General features: G+C 38.8%; 1 protein-coding gene across 12 annotated transcripts in view; it reads left to right on the forward strand.

Moving 5' to 3' along the window:
- LTBP1 (latent transforming growth factor beta binding protein 1) overlaps positions 1-26,838 on the forward strand; it is a 444,191-nt gene that overhangs the window by 348,714 nt on the left and 68,639 nt on the right. For all 12 annotated transcript variants that reach the window (XM_030921070.1, XM_030921073.1, XM_030921071.1 and 9 more), the window contains 2 exons: positions 1,198-1,320; positions 7,068-7,193. In XM_030921070.1, the coding sequence (XP_030776930.1) occupies positions 1,198-1,320; positions 7,068-7,193 (249 nt within the window). The remainder of the gene's footprint in view (positions 1-1,197; positions 1,321-7,067; positions 7,194-26,838) is intronic.

Consider the following 26,838-nt stretch of genomic DNA (forward strand, 5'->3'; position numbering starts at 1 on the left):
GCTCATTATTGGTTACGTATACCACTGTTGGTTGCGCATTTGCTGTGAATTTTTTTTAACATTTTTAAACGTTATTTAAAATCCAGGCTACCTCAAACCTGTTTGTTACAGCTGCTGACTTAAGTGACTTAAACTAGATTTTTGATCTTGCTGTTCTCCTTCTGTTCAAAAGTCCCTTCTCTTCCAACTCCCCCATATTCAACCCTAGTCTGAAATTTACTATAAGTAAATTTACAGATATGCTTCTGTTACACAAAAGTTTTATTTTAAACTTTATGATACTCTTTGTCTAAATGCATATGACCCCTAAAGTTGATGCTATTATTTTGTCAGATAATTATATTTTGTGACAATTCTTGTGTTAAATTGGTTTGGACTTATAAAACAATGTAATATTTTGTGTTTAATACAGTATCATTTGTTTATTTTATTGTTAATAATGCAGTATAGTTTGTTTCTTTGAACAGACATTTCTCTTTGGGAACAAAGACCATGCTGAAAACTTTTGAATTTTTTCTGTAATGCATAATACAGGAGCTTGTATAAGTAGATCAAGTGTTGCTCAAGATATACTTAATAAGTATTTTTCAAATATTTTAAGTCTTTATCATCACCAACAACATAATCAAGTAAATTATTAATTGCTTCAGAATTTTGACTTTTCCTCTTCCATTTAATTTCATTTGATGTTTAAAAGTTCCATTTCTTGGCCAGGTGTGATGGCTTACGCCTGTAATCTCAACACTTTGGGAGGCTGAGGTGGGCGGATCACTTGAGGTCAGGAGTTCAAGACCAGACTGGCCAACATGGTGAAACCCCATCTCTACTAAAAATACAAAAATTAGCTAGGCGTGGTGGTGGGCGTCTGTAATCCCAGCTACTAAGGAGGCTGAGGCATAAGAATCACTTGAACCCGGGAGGTGGAGGTTGCAGTGAGCCAGGATAACACCACTGCACTCCAGCATGGGTGACAGGCCAAGACTCTGTATCAAAAAAAAAAAAAAAAGTTTCATTTTTTGTTCAAAGCAAAACACCTTTTAAAATGCTTTATTTAAAAAAAATTTTTGAAGTTGTCATGTATTTAAAATTATGTATTATAAATGATATAAAATAGTGTACCTTTACATGTAAGAGAAATGTCTAATTTTCTGATATGTGATTTATTTGGTTTTTAAAATTTTTTAAATTGGTTTTTAGATATCAATGAATGCTTGGAGGACAAGAGTGTTTGCCAGAGAGGAGACTGCATTAATACTGCGGGGTCCTATGATTGTACTTGTCCAGATGGATTCCAGCTAGACGACAATAAAACATGTCAAGGTATTTCTTGCTCTCTTTTTTTCCTCAGTCATTATTTACGTAATTCTTCAGTTCTGCCATGTTTCCAGATGATAGTCTGTGGTTTTGCCATGTGATTTGTATGTAAATAATCTATGTCAATTTTTGATATTAAAATACCTGTCTTGGGTCCACATCAAGTGCAGGAAGGTGTTGCTTTGTCAACATAGTGTCACCTGAAACTCACACGAGTCAGAGCCGTGTCCTCGCTCTGCGTGCTTCCATGCTGAGGTCACCTGTACTTTACTGTTCCTTCCATGCTGTAACCTTGGTACTGGGTTCTAAATTATCTTTATAGCGTCTTTTATGGGTGTATTTTATTTTGTCTCATAGGTGATATTTATCTGTCCTTTTCTAACTCTGTTTTTATCCAGTGCCCACCATTGCTTTTTTTTTTTTTTTGCTGGGATTACAGACATGAGCCACTGCACCTGTCTCACCATTGCTTTTCCTCTTCCTAAAAAGCCTCACTAATAATGTAGTCAAAATCATGAAGAAGGGGATCTTATATTTTTTCAATGTCCTGTCACGTTTAATCTTCCAAACTGTACAGTGCACGCAGGGTGCTAATAAAAACACGGCAACACGACACAGGTACTAATAATAACAATCACAGCAGCTTTAACTGAGCTGCTTCAGTGTGCTGAGTACTGTAGATATCTTGGTATCTCTTTGAATTCTTGCAGCAACTTCAGAGGTAGCTTTTCTTGAATTCATTTTGTGCATGAGTAATTGAGGCTTCGAGAAGTTAATGAGTGTGCTGCTCTCTAATGAGTGGTAAAGTTGAGATTTGAACCCAGGATCTTTTCCCACTACTCTTCCCTACATTGCCATACCAATTATTGTTACATTTATAGCTAAAACAAAGAATAAAGTGAAATTAAGTGATTTCTCTCACAAGGTAGCCCATTGAGTCATTTCGACACCATGGCTAAAAAAATTAAATTCTCTAGATTCTGTATCCCAACACTTTTAGCTATACCTGACTTGCCCCACAAGCTTTCCTATATTTACTAGTATTAGTAAACCCATGTTTATATTTTCCACTGAAAATTCACACTTCGGCCTGGCGCGGTGGCTCAAGCCTGTAATCCCAGCATTTTGGGAGGCCGAGACGGGCGGATCATGAGGTCAGGAGATCGAGACCATCCTGGCTAACACGGTGAAACCCCGTCTCTACTAAAAAATACAAAAAAAACTAGCCGGGCGACGTGGCGGTGCCTGTAGTCCCAGCTACCCGGGAGGCTGAGACAGGAGAATGGCGTGAACCCGGGAGGCGGAGCTTGCAGTGAGCTGAGATCCGGCCACAGCACTCCAGCCTGGGTGACAGAGCGAGACTCCGTCTCAAAAAAAAAAAAAAAAAAAAAGAAAATTCACGCTTATTTTACCTTTATATCTTTTTATTTCTGATACCTGACAAATATTATTTTTTCTTATTGTTTATCTACCATTATGGACCTGTGTAGTGTATCCCAAAGCACAAATAAATAAAAAAATCATTGGAGTTACTTTTTGCCCACTATTACTGAATATGTATGATTTTTTAAAAATTCTGAATTGCCGTAAATTATATCTCATCTCACATGTCCCAAATAACAGTATTCTCGTAGGAGAAGATGGTGTCTATTCTCTAAGATAGTGGCACTGGAATTATATATCTATATTACCAGTCACACCCATCTGTGTTTCAGAGATATGAAAAACATGGACCTTTGCCCCAAGGTTTTTAAAAATTAGTTCCTTTACTGACCCCAATATTTAAATATATACCTTCCTGCACTTGATGTGTACCCAAGACAGATATTTTTAAAATCCCAAGGTTTAAATATACCATGTACCTCATTTGAGATCATGCATTTATTTGCCATCCTAATGCAATAAGGTGAAATTCAGTTTTTTCCAATGCAGAAATTAAATGTGCTTGGATTTAAAGCAAAAGAGAAGGAACATTTGACTTATAAATATATGTGAGAATATTTCCACTTTGGGACTATTACCTTTTAACAAAATGAATCTTGATTTATATAAAAATACCAAGAGATGGAAAAAAGAAAAGGGGGGGAAACAAACCCTGAATCTTGTTTTTATTATAGGCTTTTTGACTTAAAAGTATATTTTCTTTTCTAATTCTTCTCGTCACAATTTGTTTTAGCCAAATACAGGCAAAACCAAATCTTAATAAAAATGGACCAAGATTTCATATTGCATAAATTTAACTTCTAGAGTTCAATCACACGGAACTAATTTAGTTATCTGATTCATTAATTGCACTACTCCATTCTCTCAATATATTAAATTTGTGTCTGTGGTTTGATATCACCTCTCAAATATGCAACTACTCCAAACATACAGGGTTTTATTGACTATCAATCATTATTAAATTGACTTCATTCTCTGTCAACGTTTATTCCTGTTTTCCAGAATAAGTTAATATGTCTGAAAAATGTAAATCCAAATAAATGAGAAGCATTTCTGAAGTAGGTCTTAGTACTGTAGTGTCTGTGAATCTGTTTTATCACCCACCGCCTCCTATCAGAAGCTGTATGTGATGGCGTATATACTCACCTTGTTTTGAATTATCTCTTTTCGCTATGTCACTAGAGCAGTTTAGTGATCTTTCACTCTGCCTGAAGTTAGTAGCCTACTTTTCTCTAATCCCTTGATCATGTCAGCATTCTGTAGAGAGGTGTAGATTTCAGAGTTTGTTTAAATTCTGAAAATGTAATTGATGGCAATGCTAATAACCATGGACATGTTTGAATAACAGTGTGTGATAGGCATAAACTTTAAACCTTACCTAATGTTCTGAAAATACTTCTATATTCAGTAAGGCATTTTCAGTTGGAACCATATTTAAGATTTTCTTTCCCACACAAAACTAACGATGATATACAAACAGTATGGAAATTCCATGTTAATAGTCTCTTTAGAAATGTGGCAGGATACATTTGAGATTCAGAATGCAGTTCAGTTTCATGTTTTGATTTACGCATGCCAAATTATGAATTTCTGTGGAATCGCGGACCCATGAAAGAAACCCAACTTAAATATAATCTGGCTTTCAGCTCGAAGTTACTAGCAGCATAGTTTAGAAATGCCTCAATAAGTACAATCCAAATTGAATGCATATGTTTCCCTAGTTCCAAATATTCATGTTGTTCTTTCTTAGCAGTTTCCTGGAAAAAAAAAAAAAGAGTCTAGGAATTCATCTTCAGTTCCTGTCATCAGACTTTTTAGACAATTATTTGTGTTAATCAGTGACTTTTTTGATGCAAAAACTTTGTGCACATTATTCCTTATGCAAAGTTGCAAAGCAGGTATTTTTTTAAAGGATCACACTGAGACATAGTATAAAATAAGAAGGGGGATCAATAAGATGGATATAGGTCCTGGGCTTGATCGCCAGGCCAGTGGAACTTCATGCCACCTTCTTCCTCAGATAGAGGTAATTCTTGGGCAGCAGGTTGGATGTAAAGAGTGGATCTGAGGACCAAAAGGAGGTCAAAATTCAAAAAGGATGGCCAATCTAAGCTATTACGAATAGGTAGAGAACAAACATAGACAATATCAGAGATTTTATAAAAAAAAAAGAAAAGTAAAGATTTCACAGAGTAAAATCATATTGAGAAATATATAAGTAGAAAATGGTTCATTGACCTTGTTTGAAATACCTAAAAACTAGTGACAGTAACAAGAATAGGAGAGTTGTTAAGAAAGTATGAGTAATTCCTGCTTGGTTTTGTTATTTTTATTCAGCAATGGGCAGGCCAAATAATCTGAATTACGAGGCAGATGGAAGGGTCAAGAGTTCAGGATTAATAAAGGAAGATGGTTAAATCAATAATTGCCAGAATTTCTGTTGCACAGGAAGATCAACAAGTCAAAAAGAAGAGCTTCAGGAGATTCTGGCTGTAGGGAAAGGGATGACTTTGTTGAAGACCACTGGGTCAGTGGCCAAGCATGTTCTAGTAGCCAATAGGAAGAACATATAATCTGTACCTTTTCCCTGTTCTTATTAAGCTTTGCAGTAGTCATGTGGGTTCCTGTACTGAAGACGTCTTTTGTAAGAGATAAAGGGAAGGCCTACAAGACTTCGGGAAAATAGGAAAACAACCTTAGTGGAGCTATGCCACCTGAATGCTGCTGCTAAGGACATGTGATCATTTTTATGACCCCAGTTAACTAAAAGAACCTTCACTAGTCACCATTCAGTTAGCAGAGAAGGAAAATAACTGAGAAATTTTGTGGTGGACAAACATTCATAAGACCCTGCAGTGTACCCAGTAGGAGTCAGGAACTCAGAGCTTTTCAACTGAAATGTGGCAGGATACATTTGAGATTCAGAATGCAGTTCAGTTTTGTGTTTTGATTTATGCATGCCCAATTATGAATTTCTGTGAAATCGCTGATCAAGGAGCCATCAGTGTAATGGGGGACACAGATGAGTAAACCAACAGTTAGGCAGTTGCATGTATCAGAACCATTGTGAACAGGTGAACCTTTCTCTAGGTGCTTTATGTTTCATCTTGGGCACCGTTAGCCAATATAATTAGAACTGGTTTAAAAGAGCATGTTACTTACAGTAAACAGTCCGTGGGTTATCAGTGTTTGGAAGTAGCCCTTGACCCTGGCCATGGGGAGCACAATTACACTGAGGACAAGCTGAGCATAAAGTCAACAACATAAGTGTATGGCATGATCTGTTCATGAGTCTTCTTAATAGTAGTTACTGCTTTTTGACCCTTCATTGTGTGGTAGGCATTGCACTAAGCCCTCATTCGCTGATTTCATCATCGGAAGCCATGCAAATATGAATTTTCACGGTCTAAAATCCAGGCATGGTAGCTCATGGTACCATAGCTCATGGTAGCTCTGTAATTGCAGCACTTTGGAAGGCCAAGACAGGAGGATTACTTGAGGCCAGGAGTTCCAGACCAGCCTGGGCATCACAGTGAGACCCCATCTCTGCCAAAAATTTAAAAAATTAACCAGGCATGGGGCCAGTACCTTAGTGCCAGCTGCTCGAGAGGCTGAGGAGAGAGGATTACTTGTGCCCTGGAGTTTGAGACTGCAATGAGCCGTGATCATGCACTGCACTGCAGCCTGGGCAATAGAGTGAGACCCTGTCTCTAAAATAAATAAATAGGCCTTCTTTCACTTGTATTTTATTTCTGTTACCCATTTCCAATGAGTTATAGAGTACAGTCTATTTCATTTATATATTCAGCAGACATTTGTGAAGTGCCATTTATGAGCCAGATACTATAAATAAGACATGTCTAGCCTTGCCCTTAAGAAGCCCACATCCTAGGGATGGATAGGCAGAAATGTAACAAGGTACTACAGACTCTAACAGCTGTGTGCATGGCAATGTGAGAGGACAAAGAAGAACACAGCATTCTCACCAATAAAGAACATCTCTCAGAGTTGTGGAGTGTTCCTCAAGCCTCTATATGTCTAAAATAAGGGTAGCTTTGGGTTGAACCTATGAAATTGCTTTTCTTGCAGGTCAAAAATGGTTGTACTTTGTCTATTTCCTGACTCAACCTAAATAGTTTCTCTCTCATAACTCAGCTTGTCCTGTGTTCGATTTATGGACAAATGGTATAGTTGTGCCACTAAATACATGTCCAGCCATGTCAGAATAGATTTCTTTACCATCTCTTTGATAGTATATGAGAACAAAACCAAATTTTTTCAAGTTTTTAAGACTCTCTTTTAAATTACAGATATTAATGAATGTGAACATCCAGGGCTCTGTGGTCCTCAAGGGGAGTGCCTAAACACAGAGGGCTCTTTCCACTGTGTCTGCCAACAGGGTTTCTCAATCTCTGCAGATGGCCGTACGTGTGAAGGTAAGATAAAGCATACGAAATCGTATTGTTGTGTGATGAGAGAGGAGATTGCTTTCACTTATACGAAAACTTGAAGACACTAAGAGGTATTGCATAATTCAGAGCCTCAAAGCGCATATGCATCAAAGTAAACCATACCTGAAAGCATAGCTCAGGGGTTGCTGGGATTTACGAACAGGATAACCTAAGGTTATGATAATAAAAGCATCCACAGATGGCTCCACAACAGGTACTGAATTAATGAGTTGAAATGTGCAGGGACTGATAGGAGACATGTGAGAGACCCAAAGGAAAACCATGAAAACTTCCCTTTCCCCTGGGAGTCTGCCTCTTTTTGTTGTGCTTCACGTAGATCGTCTTGATCATTCTGTTTATAAAAAATGCCTTGTGGCCAGGTACGGTGGCTCGCGTCAGCACTTTTGGAGGCCGAGGCAAGCAGATCACTTGAGGCCAGGAGTTCAAGACCAGCCTGGCCAATGTGGTGAAATCTCGTGTCTACTAAATATACAAAAATTAACTGCACGTGGTGGTGGGTACCTGTGATCCCAGCTACTTGGGAGGCTGAGGCAGGAGAATCGCTATAACCCAGGAGGCAGAGGCTGCAGTGAGCTGAGATTGCACCATTGCACTGCAGCCTGGGCGACAAGAGGAAGACTCCGTCTAAAAAAAAAACAAAAAAACAAAAAAAGAATGTCTTGCTTGATTTTTCTGTATCACTGTGAACAGATCTTCTAGAATTCTCCCCCTAATATCCTTATTTCCAAGGCAGTATATTTACTTACCTATCAATATTTATTATCTCCTAAAAGCTAATTAAGTTGTAAGATGTTAAGATCATGCTGTTGGCTTCCTACTTACAACCTCTTTATGTTTGCAAGAATACAGCACTGGGCCGGGCGCGGTGGCTCAAGCCTGTAATCCCAGCACTTTGGGAGGCCGAGACGGGCGGATCACGAGGTCAGGAGATCGAGACCATCCTGGCTAACACGGTGAAACCCCGTCTCTACTAAAAATACAAAAACTAGCCGGGCGAGGTGGCGGGCGCCTGTAGTCCCAGCTACTCGGGAGGCTGAGGCAGGAGAATGGCCTAAACCCGGGAGGCGGAGCTTGCAGTGAGCTGAGATCTGGCCACTGCACTCCAGTCCGGGGGACAGAGCGAGACTCCGCCTCAAAAAAAAAAAAAAAAAAAAGAATACAGCACTGATTATTTTCATAAGATTTGTGTTCTTGATGATCTATTATAGCTTGCTAAATGGAGGAATAATTTACCTGAACCATTTTAAAAGTAAACTGGAAAGATTCCCATCATTGTAATTTCTAGATCTCTTTTGAGAATCTAGATTATTGAAACTCAGCTATATTTTAAAGAAGTCAATTGCAAAAGTTTTGTTCTGGGTCTAACATAGTACCCAGATTCTTTGCTCTAAAAATTAGTGCAACAGGAAGTATCTGCTCTCCTTGCTAGTACCAGAATGGAACCAAGCCGAGTGCCAGCAACCAGGTTCATCTGAAACTAATTATTATATTGGGAGAAATAAACGGATCTTATAAAGAGCCGAAGATTGTTGAAATGACTCTCCTGCTGAGCAGACAAAACATGGACAGCAGATTTGACTTGCATTGGGAGAGAGAGAGTTCAGGGTGGGATTGAGCAAACAGATTGAGGGGTTTGGAAGGGATAGGAAGTTGAGAAATGGAGGAAAGCATCATAATAATGTGGGTGATGAGAGATTTACAAGAAATCCATGCTTCAGTGCTTCAAGTTTTATGTTAATTTTATATTTAGGGCTTTGAGACCAGAGCTTTTAGAAAAGACACTCCATGAATGCATACATTCTTCTGCAGAGATTACACTATTCCTCAACTTGGGGGATAGGGTACAAGCCCATCTGAGTCACTGATGAAACAGATTTGCAGAATTCCTAAACTCCAGAAAGATGCAGGTTTGCTGCTTTGCTTAGCTCTAAATCATGGATGGTAAAGGCTTGCTTCACTAAAAAATGGTCTCTGGTATAACTACTGATGGTTGTGCCATGCAAAATTATATTCAGAAGAAAAGCATAAGTGACCTCAAGTGCTCACTAGTCAAAGCTGTTGTTCCAAAAGAATATACTAAACGTAAATATATTCACATTTATTTTGTCTTTTGCACTTGCTATTTAATTCTGTACTTTTTTAACACAGATTTCTGCAACTTGAGAGTTACATAATCACTATAATTTAGTTGCAGCTCTAATTTTGTTGGTCATTGACTTGGCAAAGACTTGAATTTAAAAATGTGGTTTTAGAAAACTTGTAATGCTTTATAAATTACTGCACTCATTGAGTATACTCTTTGTGACACTTGGTCCATACTGCCTTGACTCCAGAAACTGTACAATTTTATAAGTAATGAAATACAAGTTAGGATATTATGTTGGTATTATACATGGTAGTGTAACTAGAAATCTCCATAATTATTATGCATGTTATTCTCTTTCTGGAATAAGTTCTGCATGGATTTTATTTTTTATGGGCTTAATCCAGTATTCTAAATTGATCCAAATTTTCCTTTGTTAGACTCAGTCTGAAACTTATGGCAGTAGTGCTATGTCCTGATTCTACCTCTGGCTGTGCTGCAGGACAAAGCCAGCTCGTGTGATCAGGATTCAGCAGTGAGGCTGATGTGTGATTGAAATTTAGTAGTGGAGCAGTTGTGCATAGTACTTGAATTAACACTGAGAAGCGGCTGGCATTCTTATCTCATGCCCATTTACTGATTTGCTTCTGAGCTTCTCTTCGAGGAGCTGAAGCTGTGTTGACACCAGGGCTGACCTGCCCTACTCTATGCAGGGCTAAATAACCCCCACATAGCTGAAGGAAGGAGGGCCCTTCCCTGATTTGCCATGACTTGGGGAAGTGTCAGCATCTGGTCGTAGTTAGTGAACCACAATGAAGAGGCAAACTCTGTCAACATGAATTGTCTTAAGTGTAGCATGGCAGCTTCTATAGAAATAAAAATGGCACCACTGGCTCCTTCCTTTCCCTTACATGTATAGGTTGAGTATTCCTAATCTGAAAATCCAAAATCTAAAGCACTCCAAATTCTACAACTTTGTGAGTGCAGATATGATGCTCCAAGGAAATGCTCATTGAGCATTTCAGGTTTTAGATTTTTGGATTAGGGATGCTCAACAGGTAAGAATAATGTACACATTCCAAAATTACCACGCCCCTCGCCCCCCCAAAAAAAATCCCAAATCTGAAATACTTGTAGCCCTAAGCATTTTGGATAAGGGATACTCAATCTGTATATGGTACTCTGGGATACATACCTGGGAGAGGAAGGAGAAACACTGTGGTTCTCCCATATCAGATAAAGAATGGTGTAATTCACAGTTCAAGTAAAGTGGGAAGTAGGTGGTGGGTGAGCAGCTATTTATCATTTATTCACTCACATAACCAATATTTACTGAGCTCCTATCTGGTTCCAGGCCCTGTTCTGAGGGTAAAACGTACAATTCTTGCCTACCTGAAGCCTACATTCCACTAGGGGAGTTGGGGATAAAGAAGCCAATGGTATGTGTAGGATACATTACGTATTTGTAACATAGCGTAGTTACCCTTTCTGGATATAAATAAGTGCAGAGTGTAACGTGTCATATATAATATAATACACAGGATATTTTTTAAAAATCCCAGACTTAGACATCAGGAAATTACAGGGGAACAGCACTCTTTTGACTGACTTCTGCTACACTTCCCTTTCCTCTCTCAGTTATAGTTTATCTCCTTCTGCCACCTTCCTTTCATGCTATAGCCAGAGCTTTTATCTTGTGTATTAAAATAAAGAAAACTTTTTCTTTCACTCAGCTCATCGTTTTATGGTCCATTTGACCGTATCCATTTGTTTAGCAAAAAATCATAATTCTTTTGCCTTTTTTACTTTTACCCTTTTTTATTGTGGAATTTTAATTCACATGAAAAATACTCATCATCAAGCCTGGGCAACATAGCAAGGCCCTATCTCTACGAAAAAAATTTTTTCTTTTATTAGCTGGACATGGTGGCTTATGTCTATAGTCCCAGCTACTCAAGAGACTGAGGCGGGAGGATCGCTTGAGCCCAGGAGGTCAAGGCTGCAGTGAGCTATAGTTTCACCACTGTACTCCAGCCTGGGTGACAGAGCCAGACCCTGTCTCTGAAAAAAAACAAAACAAAACAAAATCTGGCCTCGCACGGTGGCTCACACCTGTAATCCCAGCACTTTGGGAGGCTAAGGCAGGTGGATCACCTGAGGTCAGGAGTTCGAGACCAGCCTGGCCAATATGGTGAACCCCCATCTCTACTAAAAATACAAAAATTAGTTGAGTATGGTGGCGGGCACCTGTAATCCCAGCTACTCAGGTGGCTGAGGCAGGAGAATCACTTGAACCCAGGAGGCAGAGGTTGCAGTGAGCCGAGATTGTGCCATTGCACTCCAGCCTGGGCAACAAGAGTGAAACTACATCTCAAAAGGAAAAAAAAATCCTTATCATTGCATTCATAAGCTGACTTGAGATTCGGTTTCTTCATCATCAGTAGAATGTGTGCGGGAGAAGATTAGGGAAACTAGTGGTAGTCAGATTCCTAGGGGTCACCATGTCTGTCTCATGGCCCATGGGGAAAAACCTCCAGGTCTCTGACTTTGTGTCACCTCTTTTCCATGCCTCCTTCCTTGCTACACGCGGCCAGGAACAACTGTGCTCTCTCAATCGTGTGCCCAGGCTGAGCAAGGACTTGTGTGACTGCAGTGGAATCCGGCACACACCACATCTCTAGGCTCCCTGTGCACTCCATCCTGTTCACATGGTACAGCGGCCATGTTCATCTAGCAGGGACCCCAAGGAGCCCAGCCACACAGCCAGCAGCTTATAGGACCTGGGCAACTTTCCCTCCAGTGTTGGCCAGGCTTGGTTAGTCATGGCTAATTAGGCCTCCGAACCATGGCCAAAATCACTCCCTGAAGTATTGTCTTTTAGAAAGCATCCTCCTTCATTCCTTCATTTGATGGATATTTATTGTCTACCTGTGTGCCATCCACTGTTCTAGGTACTGGGGCCTTGTCGGTGAAGAACAACAAAAGATCCCTGCTTACTTGGAGGCAATAAACTAATAGATAACTAAGATGTTAGAAAGTGTGATAAAGGCCGGGCACGGTGGCTCACACCTGTCATCCCAGCACTTTGGGAGGCTGAGGCAGGTGGATCACTTGAGGTTAGGAGTTCCAGACCAGCTTGGTGAACATGGTGAAACCCTGTCTCTACTAAAAATACAAAAATTAGCTGGTTGTGGTGGTGGTGCATGCCTGTAATTCCAGCTACTCAGGAGGCTGACGCACGTGAATTGTTTGAACATGGGAAGTGGAGGTTTCCGTGAGCCAAGATCACACCACTACTCTCCAGCCTGGTGACAGAGCAAGACTGTCTCAGAAATAAAAAAAAAAAAGTGTGATAAACTCTATGAATAAAAAAGAAAAGGTAGAGCACAGTATGGGGCAGTATGGGGGACCTGAAGGGTAGAGCAAGAAGTGGGAAGCTGCTTTGATGCTAACTGGGATGGTCAGAATCGGCTATTCTGCTTCTGTAAGTGAAAGAAATACTAAAATTTTCTGTCTGAGTGAAGAAATGAAGCCATATGAAGTGCCTGTCATGTTCAAACTGGTCTTCTACTGGCTAAGTGATAAAAGCCCATCAAATAAATAGGTAAGGGAGCATGAGATGGCAGCCGAGGACTTTCTTCCAACTGTCAACGTGAATTCTATTGTCCAGACAAGAATGAAAAATCGGATACAGTACAACACCAAGAGTTGTAAACACTTGATGTAAACTATAGACTTCGGATGATAATGATATAAGAGTTCATCAGTCATAACAACCATCCAGTCTGGTGCAGGAGATTGGCAGTGGTAGATGCTGGGGGCTGGTGTGAGGGAGACAGGATATAAATGAAAACTCTCTGTGTAATCTTGTTGGGAACCTAAAACTGCTCTTAAAAATAGAATCTTTTTGAAAACTCAGACATATTTTTGGCATTACCTTTTTTTTATTGGAAAGGAAAAATGAAAACCTTTCATTTTATTAATAATTCTATATTCCACTCCTGCATTGTATTTTCCTCTCTTGGATGATGATGGTGTATTATTTCTCACTTTTCAAAATAATACCCTGGACTGAGTATGGGATCAGCAGCTTCTGCTCCTAGGTTTCAAAAAGAATTCTACTATTTGATTGAAAAATTGCGCACTGCAAGATTGGAAGGGGGCTTCTTGTCACATCTAACCTGAACTCTGACTCCCACAGTATACCCGAAGTATCCCCAAAGCGTTCAGGAATCAAGTCCTATTGCTAAACATCTACAGAGACTCTAATCCCATAACCTTCTTGGGTATTTACTGTAAATCACTCCTTGCTTACACGTTCATCTGAAATGGAAACTGGTAAAAATTGCCAGTTTGTTGACATGTCCTGAGAGTAGTGATATCACAACCGACAGAAGATGGATTCAAACTCTCAGGCTAATTTTGTATTCGTTGGGAACCAGAAAACGTAATAAAGACAACATTGCCAAATCAAAAAAGTAACAAATTGGGAGCAGACGTGGGGTTTGTTTTCACACTTTTAGGTCCCATTTTCTATGAACGAGGGAGAGTGAAAGCGTAAAGTCATGCACAGTGCCCCAAGGTAGTTGGTGGTTTTGTGGCATGGATATAGAACTTTCTATCTATCACCAAAGAGAAAATGTTTTTGAAAATGATTTAGCCAAGTGGGACGCTGAAGAACTCTGACGCAGTAATATGTTACATGTGGTGTGCTTAGCCCAAGATTTTCAGGTTTTTAGGAGTCTTCGGGTCTGAAACTGAAAACTCTACTAAGAGATGATGATTTTAGTATTTCTTAGTAGAGAGAATTTTAACAACAGAATCCACTCTCTTCCATGTGTGAAAAGAAAAAGGATCATACAACATTCTAGGTAAAGAAATAAAGTGGCTTCCAGCTATAAAAGCTACTGTTCACACTCACTCTTCCTGTGAATGTACTTCTGCAGAAGTGAGTGAAAATGGATGTTTAAATCATTAGGGAGAGAGCTGCGGAAATTTTTCTGGAATGAGTTGCTTTTGGACTTGAAATGCAGATTTTCCATGCATTGCTTGATTGTCTTCCATATATCAGCATTTGTGTAAAGAAATTCATAATAGTAGCAGAAAATTTGAGAGCTCTTCCTAAGCCCCCCCTTTTTTTTTTTTTTTTTTTAATCACTGCTGACCTTTTCAAACCCCAGAGCTATGGAAATCATCTGTTCATAGAAGGAGAAGTAAACACTTTCCTTGCAGCCAAAAAAATAGGCACAAGACTGCCAGAAAGTGAAGTCTGTGACTAGGCTAGCTGACCCTGCATACCTTATACTGACATCCACTCGTGCTCTGGGCTCTGGGCTTCCTACGTCTATTTTGGTGACTCCTTTGATGTCAACAGCCTGAGTTCTTTTTAGATCATGGAAGGTTATTGTAAGCAGTATTTCTGTACTTGAGACCTGAACTATAATGCTTCATACACGTATTCTGGAAACAGTTACTTTTTAGACATCTGATAGAATATTAAGCGACTATCTTGGTCTCCCACTGTGAGTGGACTGGAGATACATTATATATCTGATTGCATGATTTTACTAAAACAGTGTCTAGTAATGTGTAATAGCATTCACTGAGTTCTTATTACAAGCCAGGCACTATGCTAAGTGCATTGCACCTGCCTTCTCATTTAATCTTCACAATAAACCTGTAAGTAGGTTAAGTATTAATTGGTTTGATTTTGGCTGCAACAAACAGCTTAGAATGAGGAAATTTATTATACGAATCAGAAGTATAGTACAAGATTGTTACCGCTTGCCTCCTGTCATCCCTATTTTAAGTGCTGTTTCCATAGTGAACCGGTTTCTGACCATCCTTTCTCAGATTCACTCACCCTGTAATGAATGAATTCACTTCCTGTTCTTTTTTTTTTTTTCTTTTTTATTTCTTTACCACCTTATTCTACTTCTTTACCTTGTTTATTGTTTGTCACACTCCATTGCTAGACTTTAAGGCCAGTGAAATAGGGATTGTTTTCTGTATTTTTTACAGCTCTGTATGCCATTGGGAATACAGACGCTACTCAATTTGTGATAGGGTTATGTCCTCATAACCTATATGAGGTTACATGAAAATAAATGGAAAGTCAAAAATGCATCAAGTACACCTAACCTACCAAACATTATAGCTTAGCCTAGCTTGCTTCTAGCGTGTTCTAAACATGCTCAGAACACTTACACTAGCCTATAGTTAGGCAAAACCATCTAGTACAAAAAAAAAAAAACAATTTTATAATAAAGTGTTGAATATCTCATGTAATTTATTGTACTGAAAGTGAACAACAGAATGGTTGTATGGGAACTCGAAGTACAGTTTCTACTGAATGCATATTGCTCTTGTACCATCATAAAGTAAAAAAATCAGCCGGGCACGGTAGCTCATCCCTGTAATCCCAGCACTTTGGGAGGCCGAGGCAGGCAGATCACCTGAGGTCGGGAGTTTGAGACCAGCCTGACCAACATGATGAAACCGCATCTCTACTAAAAATGCAGAAAATGACCCAGACGTGGCATGCACCTGTAGTCCAGCTAGTTGGGAGGCTGAGGAAGGAGAATCACATGAGCCTGAGAGGCAGAGGTTGCAGTGAGCTCAGATCACACCATTGCATTTCAGCCTGGGTGACAGAGCAAGACTCCATCTCAAAACAAACAAACAAACAAACAATAAGTCCTAAGTGAAACTATCCTAGGTTGGAGACCATCTATAATCAGTTGGGGCACAATATGTATTTGGCAAATGAATCAAGGGAGAAAGGGACAGTCTGTAGCTCATCCTGGACTACTAGGAAACGTTCTTAATAAGATTACTCCAAACTGAATGTGATGTACACTTCTGTGAAGCCTTCCCTATTTTTTGAAGACTTGATTCTCTAATGCACACCCTGCATAACTAGTGGGTGTAGTAGTGGTTAAGAAGTTATGCTGGTGAGTTTGGGTACATGGGCTGGAGCTCTTATTCCAGCACTTCCAAGCTGTGTGAACTTGGATAAGTTACTAAACCTTGAGTGCTTCAGTTCCCCCTCTGTACAGTAAGGATAATAATAGCTCCCAAATGGAGTCGATGTGTGTTGGCAAGTATCTGCTGAGAATGGAGTAGCCCATGGAACATACTCAATGAATGTGAGCTGTTGTTACTATTTTAGCACTTCTTACACTAGTACCTTAGTTATAGCAGTCCTTCCTTATCTGCAGTTTTACTTCATGTGATTTTAGTTACCATGGTCAACCACAGCCTACAAATATTACAGTATTTTTAGAGAGACTACAATCACATAACTTTTGTTACAGTATATTGTTACAATTGTCCTGTTTTATTATTACTATTCTTACTCTGCCTAATTTATAAATTAAACTTTATCATAGGTATGTATGTATATATGTATATATGTATGTATGGGGGAAAAAACATAGTATATATATGGTTCAGTAATATTTGCAGTTCCAGGCACCCACTGGGGATTTTGGAACATATCCTCCACCAATGAAAAGGAATGACTATATTGTCATTGGTTTCCTTACTATGTGACCATCTAAAAGGAGGGAAACATTTAACAACTATTTTATTTTTGTATTGTGAATGCTTACAACATATATAACATGCAGATTAAATAAGTATTTGTGAATGGAATTGTGTGGTATTTCCAAGTTCATGTCCTGATATTGATGATTACTATATTCTATCTTGTTTTTTTTTTTTTTTTTTTTTTTTTGAAACGGAGTCTCCTTCCGTCGCCCACGCTGGAGTGCAGTACCGAGATCTTGGCTCACTGCAATCTCCGCCTCCCAGGTTCAAGTGATTCTCCTGCCTCAGCCTCCCGAGTAGCTGGGATTACAGGCTTGTGCCACCATACCCGGCTAATTTTTTTTTTTTTTTTTTTTTAGTAGGGATGGGGTTTCACTCTGTTAGCCAGGATGGTCTCTATCTTCTGACCTTGTAATCTATCCACCTCGGCCTCCCGAAGTGCTGAGATTACAGGCGTGAGCCACCGTGCCTGGCCTCTATTTTTAAATCCCGAATTTATTTTAAATCATATACAACATAGTATAGTAACTCATTTATATATAATGTGCTTTAATTCTTCACCCTTTGTTTTTCCTAAGAGTTTCATATGACTCTTTTCCATTCACCCACGAAGTAGTTCCAGCTTTAAGTCTTTCCGTGTATCAAGGGCTAGTAAGCTGACAGCCAGCACTGATGCTTGTTTGCATTTGAACATTGGCGCTGTTATTTCTAGAGGTACACTGTCTATTTTCTGTGGTTTTATAACTGATCTTTCTTGGCCTTCTATTTGAATACAGAAAGAGAAGAATTAGAATAGTGAAGAAAGTGAGAATTTTTTGGCTGATTTTATGTTGCCTCTGAGGCCTAAGTGTCAAAAAGATGAATCTGGGGTTTGATATGTTTGGCCTGTGTGTAAGGCTTTCTCCCAGTCCTCACTGGCAGCACCTTTTAGTGTAAGAAAAGCTATATGAAAAGAGAAAGTGTACAGCATGGATCTAAATTTAGAAGACATTTATTTTTCTTAATCCCAGATATAAATATATAAAACTATTACATTAATTCCAAGACTATCCAATGGTTATATATAATTATGTAAAGACAAAGTAATAGAGCATTTTGAAAACTTAGAACAGTATAAAAAATGTATATTTCACATTTATCTTTTGTGAGTAATTAGAAGAAATTTGCAAATGAAGTTAAGATTTTCCCTTAATGTATAAAGAACTTTTTCTGAACATCGTGGAATTTATTTATAGTGGAGCTAAAACACTCCACTTTTTTAAGATTGTTCCTTGTATCATAGTAAACTGTAATTCTCTACCTACAGGAGTAGAAAGGTGGATTTTGGGGGCTTTCTTTTTTTCCTTTAAAAATTTTAGAAGTATTTCTTTTCTATAACAAATTCAAATCTTCCTCATATACTTTTTCTGCTTTATACACTGTCAGCCCGTAATAGAAAGAAATAGGAAGAAAATGTCTTTAAATTTAGAAATATACTTTGATTCTCTTTCTGTAGAGAATCACAGATGACTTATAGTGTCTACAGATTTTGCTTTTTTTTTTTTTTTTTTTTTTTTTTTTTTTTTTTTTTTTTTTTGAGACGGAGTCTCGCTCTGTCGCCCAGGCTGGAGTGCAGTGGCCGGATCTCGGCTCACTGCAAGCTCCGCCTCCCGGGTTCACGCCATTCTCCTGCCTCAGCCTCCCGAGTAGCTGGGACTACAGGCGCCCGCCAGGTCGCCCGGCTAGTTTTTTTTTGTATTTTTAGTAGAGACGGGGTTTCACCGTGTTAGCCAGGATGGTCTTGATCTCCTGACCTCGTGATCCGCCCGTCTCGGCCTCCCAAAGTGCTGGGATTACAGGCTTGAGCCACCGCGCCCGGCCCAGATTTTGCTTTTGTTAAAAAAAAACACTTTTGTGTTTCATTAAATATATACTACTTTTCGATCTAATTCAGAATATTGCTTTAAAATGTCCCAGATACTCAGTTTTGAATTTTCATGTATAATATCAAGGTTTTATTATAATTGAACAAACATCTGGCACACTCAATGGCTTTCTCACGCAGCACCTCTCAACTCCACCCCGTTTCTCCATTCATGGAGTGGGAAGATGTCATGCCCAGCACAAACTGCATGTTTGCAAAGCTGTTAGTGACACAAATGCCCTTTCCAGATACAAAACCTGAGGTTTGTGAGCTCCCTCCCTCAGTGAGGAAAACTGTTTGGAACAAACCACTTTCCCCATTTTCTTGGTCATTCACTGAATGAGCTTGTTGATACAGTTCGAAATGTAAATGCTGGCATGCTTTTATGGGATTAAAAAAAAAACACTTAATCTAAACTGACTTCAATCATGAAGATACTCATTCTTGACCTTATTTGGGATGATAAAGAGAGAATCTTCTATACATTTACCCTGCTTCTTTGTCTTCAAGGCCTATTGGAAATGAGAATGAGGGATGTTATTTATTTATTTATTTATTTATTATTTATTTATTTATTTGTAGGTGGAATCTCGCTCTGTCACTCAGGCTGGAGTGCAGTGGTGCGATCTCAGGTCATTGCTGCCTCCGCCTCCTGGGTTCAAGCGATTCTCCTGCCTCAACCTCCCCGGTAGCTGGGATTACAGGCACGCACTACCACACCTGGCTAATTTTTGTATTTTCTTAATAGAGAAGGGTTTCACCATGTTGGCCAGGCTGGTCTGAAACTCCTGACCTCAGGTGATCTGCTCACCTCAGTCTCCCAAAGTGCTGGGATTACAGGCATGAGCCATTGCACCTGGCTGATATAATTTAAATACTTTAAAAATTCTTAGGACTCTTGGATGTTCAAAAAAATCAAAATGTTTTAAAATGCATTTTATATTTTACCCTTCTGTAAATAAACATTTACTGTTTATTTTTAAACATTTGAAAGGACATGTGGAGTGGGGAAAGGAACCAGGCCTGGGAGCCCACTCTTAGTGGTTCAGATAGACTCTGGGAAGGGGATGAGTCCAGTGAGGGCCCTGGATGCCTGGACTGATCCAGACCCTGTGTCTCCTTATGAATTCTTTGCAGTAAACTAGGACCTATATTTTGAACATGAAATAGGTCTTACTTCCGTCTTCTATTATTTTTTAAAACATTCATAATTCCAAAGCCTGGTATCTTAGAATTATTATTAGGATTGCATTCTGTTCTAAATACATAACAATGCTGTTATAATTCTAAGAAAATGATTTTTTTTTAATTAAAATAGTCATATTTATTAAATACCCAGTGTGTCGAGCTATACCTGCATGGTGACTTTCTTTTTTTTTTTTTTTTTTTTATTATACTTTAAGTTCTAGGGTACATGTGCATAACGTGCAGGTTTGTTACATATGTATACTTATGCCATGTTGGTGTGCATGATTTTTTTTTAATTCCATAATAATTCTCCATCACCTTCTACAAGACTGAAGAATGGTAGAATACTGAAGACAGAGGATTCAAATAACTCCCATGGTATAGAGTGGGTCATGTACAAATGGAGTTGAGTTTTTAAGGAAAGATATATTAAATTACATATGTTTCTTATTTTTGCTTATATTCCCATTTTTTAAAAAAGTAGCTTGACTTCATTTTTCGTTTGGAGAAAAATAAGTTATAGGGTATTAGAATGTCTTACAATAAGCGGATAGGATGACTACTCAGAGTGGCTTAATATTTCAGTCTAATGCATATGCCACAATACCTCTAACCCATGGGAAATAGAAAAGCAAAGTTAGATTTTGAAATGGTAAGAGAGTCTAACCAGGAAATGCAGCAGTGTGGATTATCTCTTTTTTTTCCAGTAAACATTCAAGTTGGTATTTAAAATGCATGTAGAGGACTGGGCGCAGTGATTCACACCTGTAATCCCAGCACTTTGGGAGGCTGAGTTGGGTGGATCACAAGGTCACCAGTTCGAGACCACCCTGACCAACATGGTGAAATCCTGTCTCTACTGAAAATACAAAAATTAGCTGGGCATGGTGGTGGGTGCCTGTAATCTCAGCTACTTGGGAGGCTGAGGCAGGAGAATTACTTGAAACTGGAAGGTGGAGGTTGCAGTGAGCCGAGATGGCACCACTGCACTCTAGCCTGGGCAACAAGAGTGAGACTCCGTCTCAAAAAAATAAATAAATAAAAATAAATAAAATAAAAATAAATTGCATGTAGCAAAGTGCCTAAATCATAAGGCAACCGCTTGACAAGCATTTATAGTGAGCATACCTGGTAACCAGCCCCCTGAACCTCCCTCAAACTTCCTCGTGATTATTCCCCACCCTCATATCCAATGCTCAAACGTAGCACTTACCACTATCCTGACTTCATTACTGTAGATTCGTTCTGCCTGGTATATTAGTCTGTTCTCACACTGCTATGAAGAAATACCCAAGATTGGATAATGTATAAAGGAAAGAGGTTTTATTAACTCACAGTTCATTGCTGGGGAGGCCTCAGGAAACTTACAGTCATGGTGGAAGGCAAAGGAGGAGCAGGTACCTTCTTTACAGGGCGGCAGGATGGAGTGAGTGCAAGGGGGGAAATGTCAGACACTTATAAAATCATCAGATCTCATGAGACTCACTATCACGAGAACAGCTTTGGGGAAACCGCTCCCATGATCCACTTGCCTCCACCTGGTCCTGCCCTTGACACATGGGGATTATGGGGATTACAATTCAAGGTAAGACTTTGGGTGGGGACACAGCCAAACCATATCACCTGGTTTTGAACATTAGCTACATGTAATCATAATATGTACTCCTTTGTGTCTGGCTTCTTTTATGCTACATTGTATTTGTAAATTTCATCTGTCTTGTCATATGTAGTATTCCACTTATTTTCATTGCTATATAGTATTTCATTGTATACTACATTATGTATCCATTCTACTGTTAATGGTCATTTGGCTTGCTTCCTATGTGAGGCTGTTGTGAATACACGTCCTGTCAATATTCTTGAACATGACTTTTAGTGGGCATAATCACTAATTTCTCTTGGATATCACTAAGAAGTGTAATTTCTGGGTCATAGAATATATGTATGTTTCACTTGCATATATATGGCCGGTTTTTCAGAGTACCAGTGTACACTGCTACCAGCAAAAGGTAAGAGTCTCAGATCCACATTATCATCAATAATTGGTATTGTCATTCCTCTTAAGGTTTCACCATACTGAGTAAAGGTATCTCATTATGGCCTCAATTTGTGTTTCCTTTGTGAAGATACAGCTTTAACAACTTGTCATACCCTTATTGGCTCTTTGGATATTGTTTCTGTTATCTGATTCTGCGTAACAAACTTCTTCAAACTGAAGTGCTCAAAACAACTATTTTAATGGCAACTTCAGGTGAACTCAAGTTGTTAATTTTAATGAAGTCCAGTGTTTATTTTATTTCAGATCAGTATTTTTTATGTCCACAATCTTTGCAAACCCTGAAGTCATTAAGGTAGTTATGTTGTCTTCTAAAAGCTTTATTGTTTTACATTTTAAATTTGGATTTGTAAGGCCCCTGAGATTTTTTTGCATATGGTGAGAAATAGGGGTCAAGATTTCTTCATTTCCTAAATGGACATCAAATTAGGTCATCACTATTTATTGAAAAGAGTGCCTTTTTCCCACTAATCTGAAACTTTTTTATTAACCATGGGGTCGGATATGTATGAATATATTTATGTATTATTCATATTATTTAATAGGTTTATCTGTCTTTGTACCAGTAGTACATTGTCTTAGTTACAGTAGCTTTATAATGAATTTTAATGTTTTGTGCTGTCAATTCTAAATTCTTTACTTCTGTTCTTGAGATTGTCACAGCTATTCTTGGCCCTTTGCATTTCTATATAAATGTTATAATCGGGGCTGGGCACGGTGGCTCAAGCCTGTAATCCCAGCACTTTGGGAGGCCAAGACGGGCGGATCACGAGGTCAGGAGATCGAGACCATCCTGGCTAACATGGTGAAACCCCATCTCTACTGAAAAGTACAAAAAAAAAAACTAGCTGGGCGAGGTGGCGGACGCTTGTAGTCCCAGCTACTCGGGAGGCTGAGGCAGGAGAATGGCGTAAACCCGGGAGGAGGAGCTTGCAGTGAGCTGAGATCCAACCACTGCACTCCAGCCTGGGCGACAGAGCGAGACTCCGTCGGGGAAAAAAAAAAAAAAAAAAAAATGTTATAATCGGGTGATCAATTTTTACAAGACTGCGGGGATTTTGATTGGAATTGAGTTGGATCAATAGATCAATTTGGGGAGGGTTGGCATTTTACAGTATTGAGTCATCTAATCTGTGAATATGACACACCACACACCCCTCTATTAGGGTTTCTTTCATTTGTCTTAGTGTTTTGTTGGAGATTTTTGTATAAAGTCTTGCACAGCTTATTTAAGACTGATTCCTAGGTCTTCAATATTTGCATGTGGTTGTGAATGGTATTAAAATTTTTTTTACCCTTATAATTGTTTGTTACTAGTATATAGAGCTAAATTTGATTATTGTACATTGAACTTGTATCCATGACCTTGCTAAATCTACTTGTTAAATCTAGCAGTTTATATGCAGATTTCTTTGCATCTCCTACATATACAATTATGTTGTGTAAGCAATGCTAGTTTTATTCCTTCTCTTCTGATAAGCATATTTTTATTTCCTTTTCGTGTCTTACTGTACTGTCTAGGACCTCTACTGCAGTGTTGACTAGAATTGGTGACAGCTTGCTTGTCTCTTACCTGATAGCAGCAGTGAAAACATTTAATATGATGCTTGCCATAGGTTTTTTTTTTCTTAACAGATATTCTTTATCAGATAAAGAAGTTCCCTTATATGTCTGGTTTGCTAATGTTCTTTTTTTTTTTTTTTTTTTTTTTTTGAGACAGAGTCTCGCTCTGTCACCCAAGCTGGAGTGCACTGGGCAGATCTCAGCTCACTGCAAGCTCCGCCTCCCGGGTTCATGCCATTCTCCTGCCTCAGCCTCCCGAGTAGCTGGGACTACAGGCGCCCGCCACCTCCCCCGGCTAGTTTTTTTTTTTGTATTTTTTAGTAGAGACGGAGTTTCACCGTGTTAGCCAGGATGGTCTCGATCTCCTGACCTTGTGATCCGCCCGCCTCGGCCTCCCAAAGTGCTGGGATTACAGGCTTGAGCCACCGCGCCCGGCCGCTAATGTTCTTTATCATGTTTGGTTTTGAATTTTAACAGATGGTTTTTCTGCATCTATTTAAATAATTACGTTATTTTCTTCTTTACTCTGTTAATGTGGTGAATTACGCTGACTGGATTTTAAAACAAGATAAAAATTTGTTTTCCTTATAGCAGTCTAAGCTTCAGTAATCTAGGGCTGATAATATAGGTCTATAATTCAGGGACCCAGACAATATCTATTTTGTTGCTTTGCTTTTCTGGACTCATGTTTTCTCTATCATGGTCTCAAAAAAAAAAAAAATCTTTGAAGAATTCACCAGTAAGGCCATTTGTACCTGGAATGTTTGTTTTTGCTTTGTTTTGTTTTTGTGCCTATGCGTTATAAAGGTTTTGAAATTGCAAAAGATTTCATTAGTAGATAAAATAATATTCAGGCTTTTGACTTTTCATGTCAGTTTCAGTGAGTTTTGTTTTTCGAGGAATTTATCCATTTAGGTAAAATTTCATGTTTATTTGCACAAAGTTATTTATAATATCCTCTTCTCTGTATATATGTAGTGATGTCTTTTTTAAATTTTCAGAAATTTGTGCTTCTGTTTCACCCTTGATCAGTTTTCCTAGGGTTATTAGTCATTTCAAAGAAACAACTTTTATTGATTTTCTTCTGTTTGTTTTCCATTTTATTAATTTTTGCTTCTATATCTATTATTTTTTCTATATTTTTTATATTTACATTTTGGGGTTTAAATTGTCTTTATTTCTAACTACTTGAAGTAGATATTTAAATCATTAGATTATCAATCTTCTAATGTTTGTATTTATAGGTATATATTTACTTCTAAGAATGGCTTTATCTGAATCCACAAGTTTTGATATGTTGTATTTTGTTATTTACATAAAATATTTCTAAAGTTCATTGTCATTTTTTTCCTTTGACCAATGAATTATTTAGAAGTGTTTTGCTTAATATCCAGATGTTTGGGTATTTTCTGATTAACTTTTTGTTACTGATTTCTACCTTAAAACAGAGAATATACTCTAAATGACTTCAATCCTTGAAATTTGTTATGGCACAGAATATTATGAATTTTAGTAAATAGTCCTTGTCTGCTTGAAAACAATGTGTGTATGTATATAGACCAGCCAGGATGGTCTCAATCTCCTGACCTTGTGACCCGCCCACCTCGGCCTCCCAAAGTGCTGGGATTACAGGCGTGAGCCACCGTACCTGGCCAACTTGCATTTATTATCAGTGAGGCTGACCACTTGTATATCTAGCTACTTTCTTCTCACAATGTTTTTTTTTTTTGTCTGAGGTAGAATATTAGTGTTTTCTAACTGATGATGTGTATTAAGTATAATAATCATTTATCAATGTTTTACAGATAGTTCCCTCATTCTTTAATTTGCCTTTTAATTTTATAGTGCTTTTATTTTTTTAACTGCTCTTTGTTATTTTCCTATTCTATTGTAATCACTTTTGTATATTTATCTGTATTTCTTATAGTATTTTATCTCTTATGGTATTATTTTATATTTAAGTCTTTCATACATCTAAAATATAAAATTGAGCTTTTTTTTTTTTTTTTTTTTTTTGAGATGGAGTCTTGCTCGGTCGCCCAGGCTAGAGTGCAGTGGCGCGATCTTGGCTCACTGCAAGCTCGGCCTTCCAGGTTCACGCCATTCCTCTGCCTCAGCCTCCCGAGTAGCTGGGAGTACAGGCGCCCACCACCACACCTGGCTAATTTTTTTGTATTTTTAGTAGAGACGGGGTTTCACCGTGTTAGCCAGGATGGTCTCGATCTCCTGACCTCGTGATCTGCCCGCCTTGGCCTCCCAAAGTGCTGGGATTACAGGCGTGAGCCACCACACCCGGCTGCTTTTTTTTTTTTTTTTTTTTTTAAAAAAAAACGGAGTTTTGCTTTTGTCTCCCAGGCTGGAGTGCAATGGTGTGATCTCTGCTCACTGCAACCTCCACCTCCGGGGTTCAAGTGATTCTCCTACCTCAGCTTCTCGAGTAGCTGGGATCACAGGTACCCACCACCACGCCTGGCTAATTTTTGTATTTTTGTTAAAGGTTCACCATGTTGGCCAGGTTGGTCTCGAACTCCTGACCTCAGGTGATCCGCCCATCTCGACCTCCCAAAGTGCTGGGATTATGGGCGTAAGTCATTGTGCCTGGCCTAAACATTTTCTTGCTCATCATTTTGTTAACTTCCTTCTGGAGAGGTTTTCAAGCCTGCCTTTGATAATTTCTAATACAAGTTCCTACATTGTAAATCCCATTTTTAAAACTACCTTCCATGCAGCTTTAATGTAACCATTGCTGTTGAATGAGATGATAATTGGCTGGGTCACCAATTAGTTTTCTAGCCCAGCTCCATGCTGTAGTGGTTCTTTGTTCTGTGCTGTGGTTTTGGTGATGTTTCATCTTTTTAGAGTCTTCATAAATATTTATGGAGGGACAACAAGAGGTTGTATGAGTAGACACATTTTTCAGCATAAGGTTGGGTCAAGAAAGCTTCCAGGAGTCTCCCACTGAGCCCTAAAGGGCTTGGAGGACAGATGAAAGTTATCTGGGTAAAAACTAGAACATAGATGCAATAGGAGGGAGTGTGCAGAATAAATGCCACAAGCAAAGATTTGGAAACATGAAATATTGCATAGGATTAGGGACACTGTAAGTAAATTAGTTTTGGTTGAACATGTGAGGGGAAAAGTGATGTACTGTGTAAGGTATCGCGGAAGAGGTAGGCAAGGGCTGGATTGCAGAGGACTTGCTTGCTTGCACCCAACAAGTATTCATTGCATACCTATTATGTGCCAGACCTTATTCTAGACTATG

This window comes from Rhinopithecus roxellana, chromosome 17 (genome assembly GCF_007565055.1).
Source record: "Rhinopithecus roxellana isolate Shanxi Qingling chromosome 17, ASM756505v1, whole genome shotgun sequence".
In the NCBI taxonomy this organism is placed as follows: domain Eukaryota; kingdom Metazoa; phylum Chordata; class Mammalia; order Primates; family Cercopithecidae; genus Rhinopithecus; species Rhinopithecus roxellana.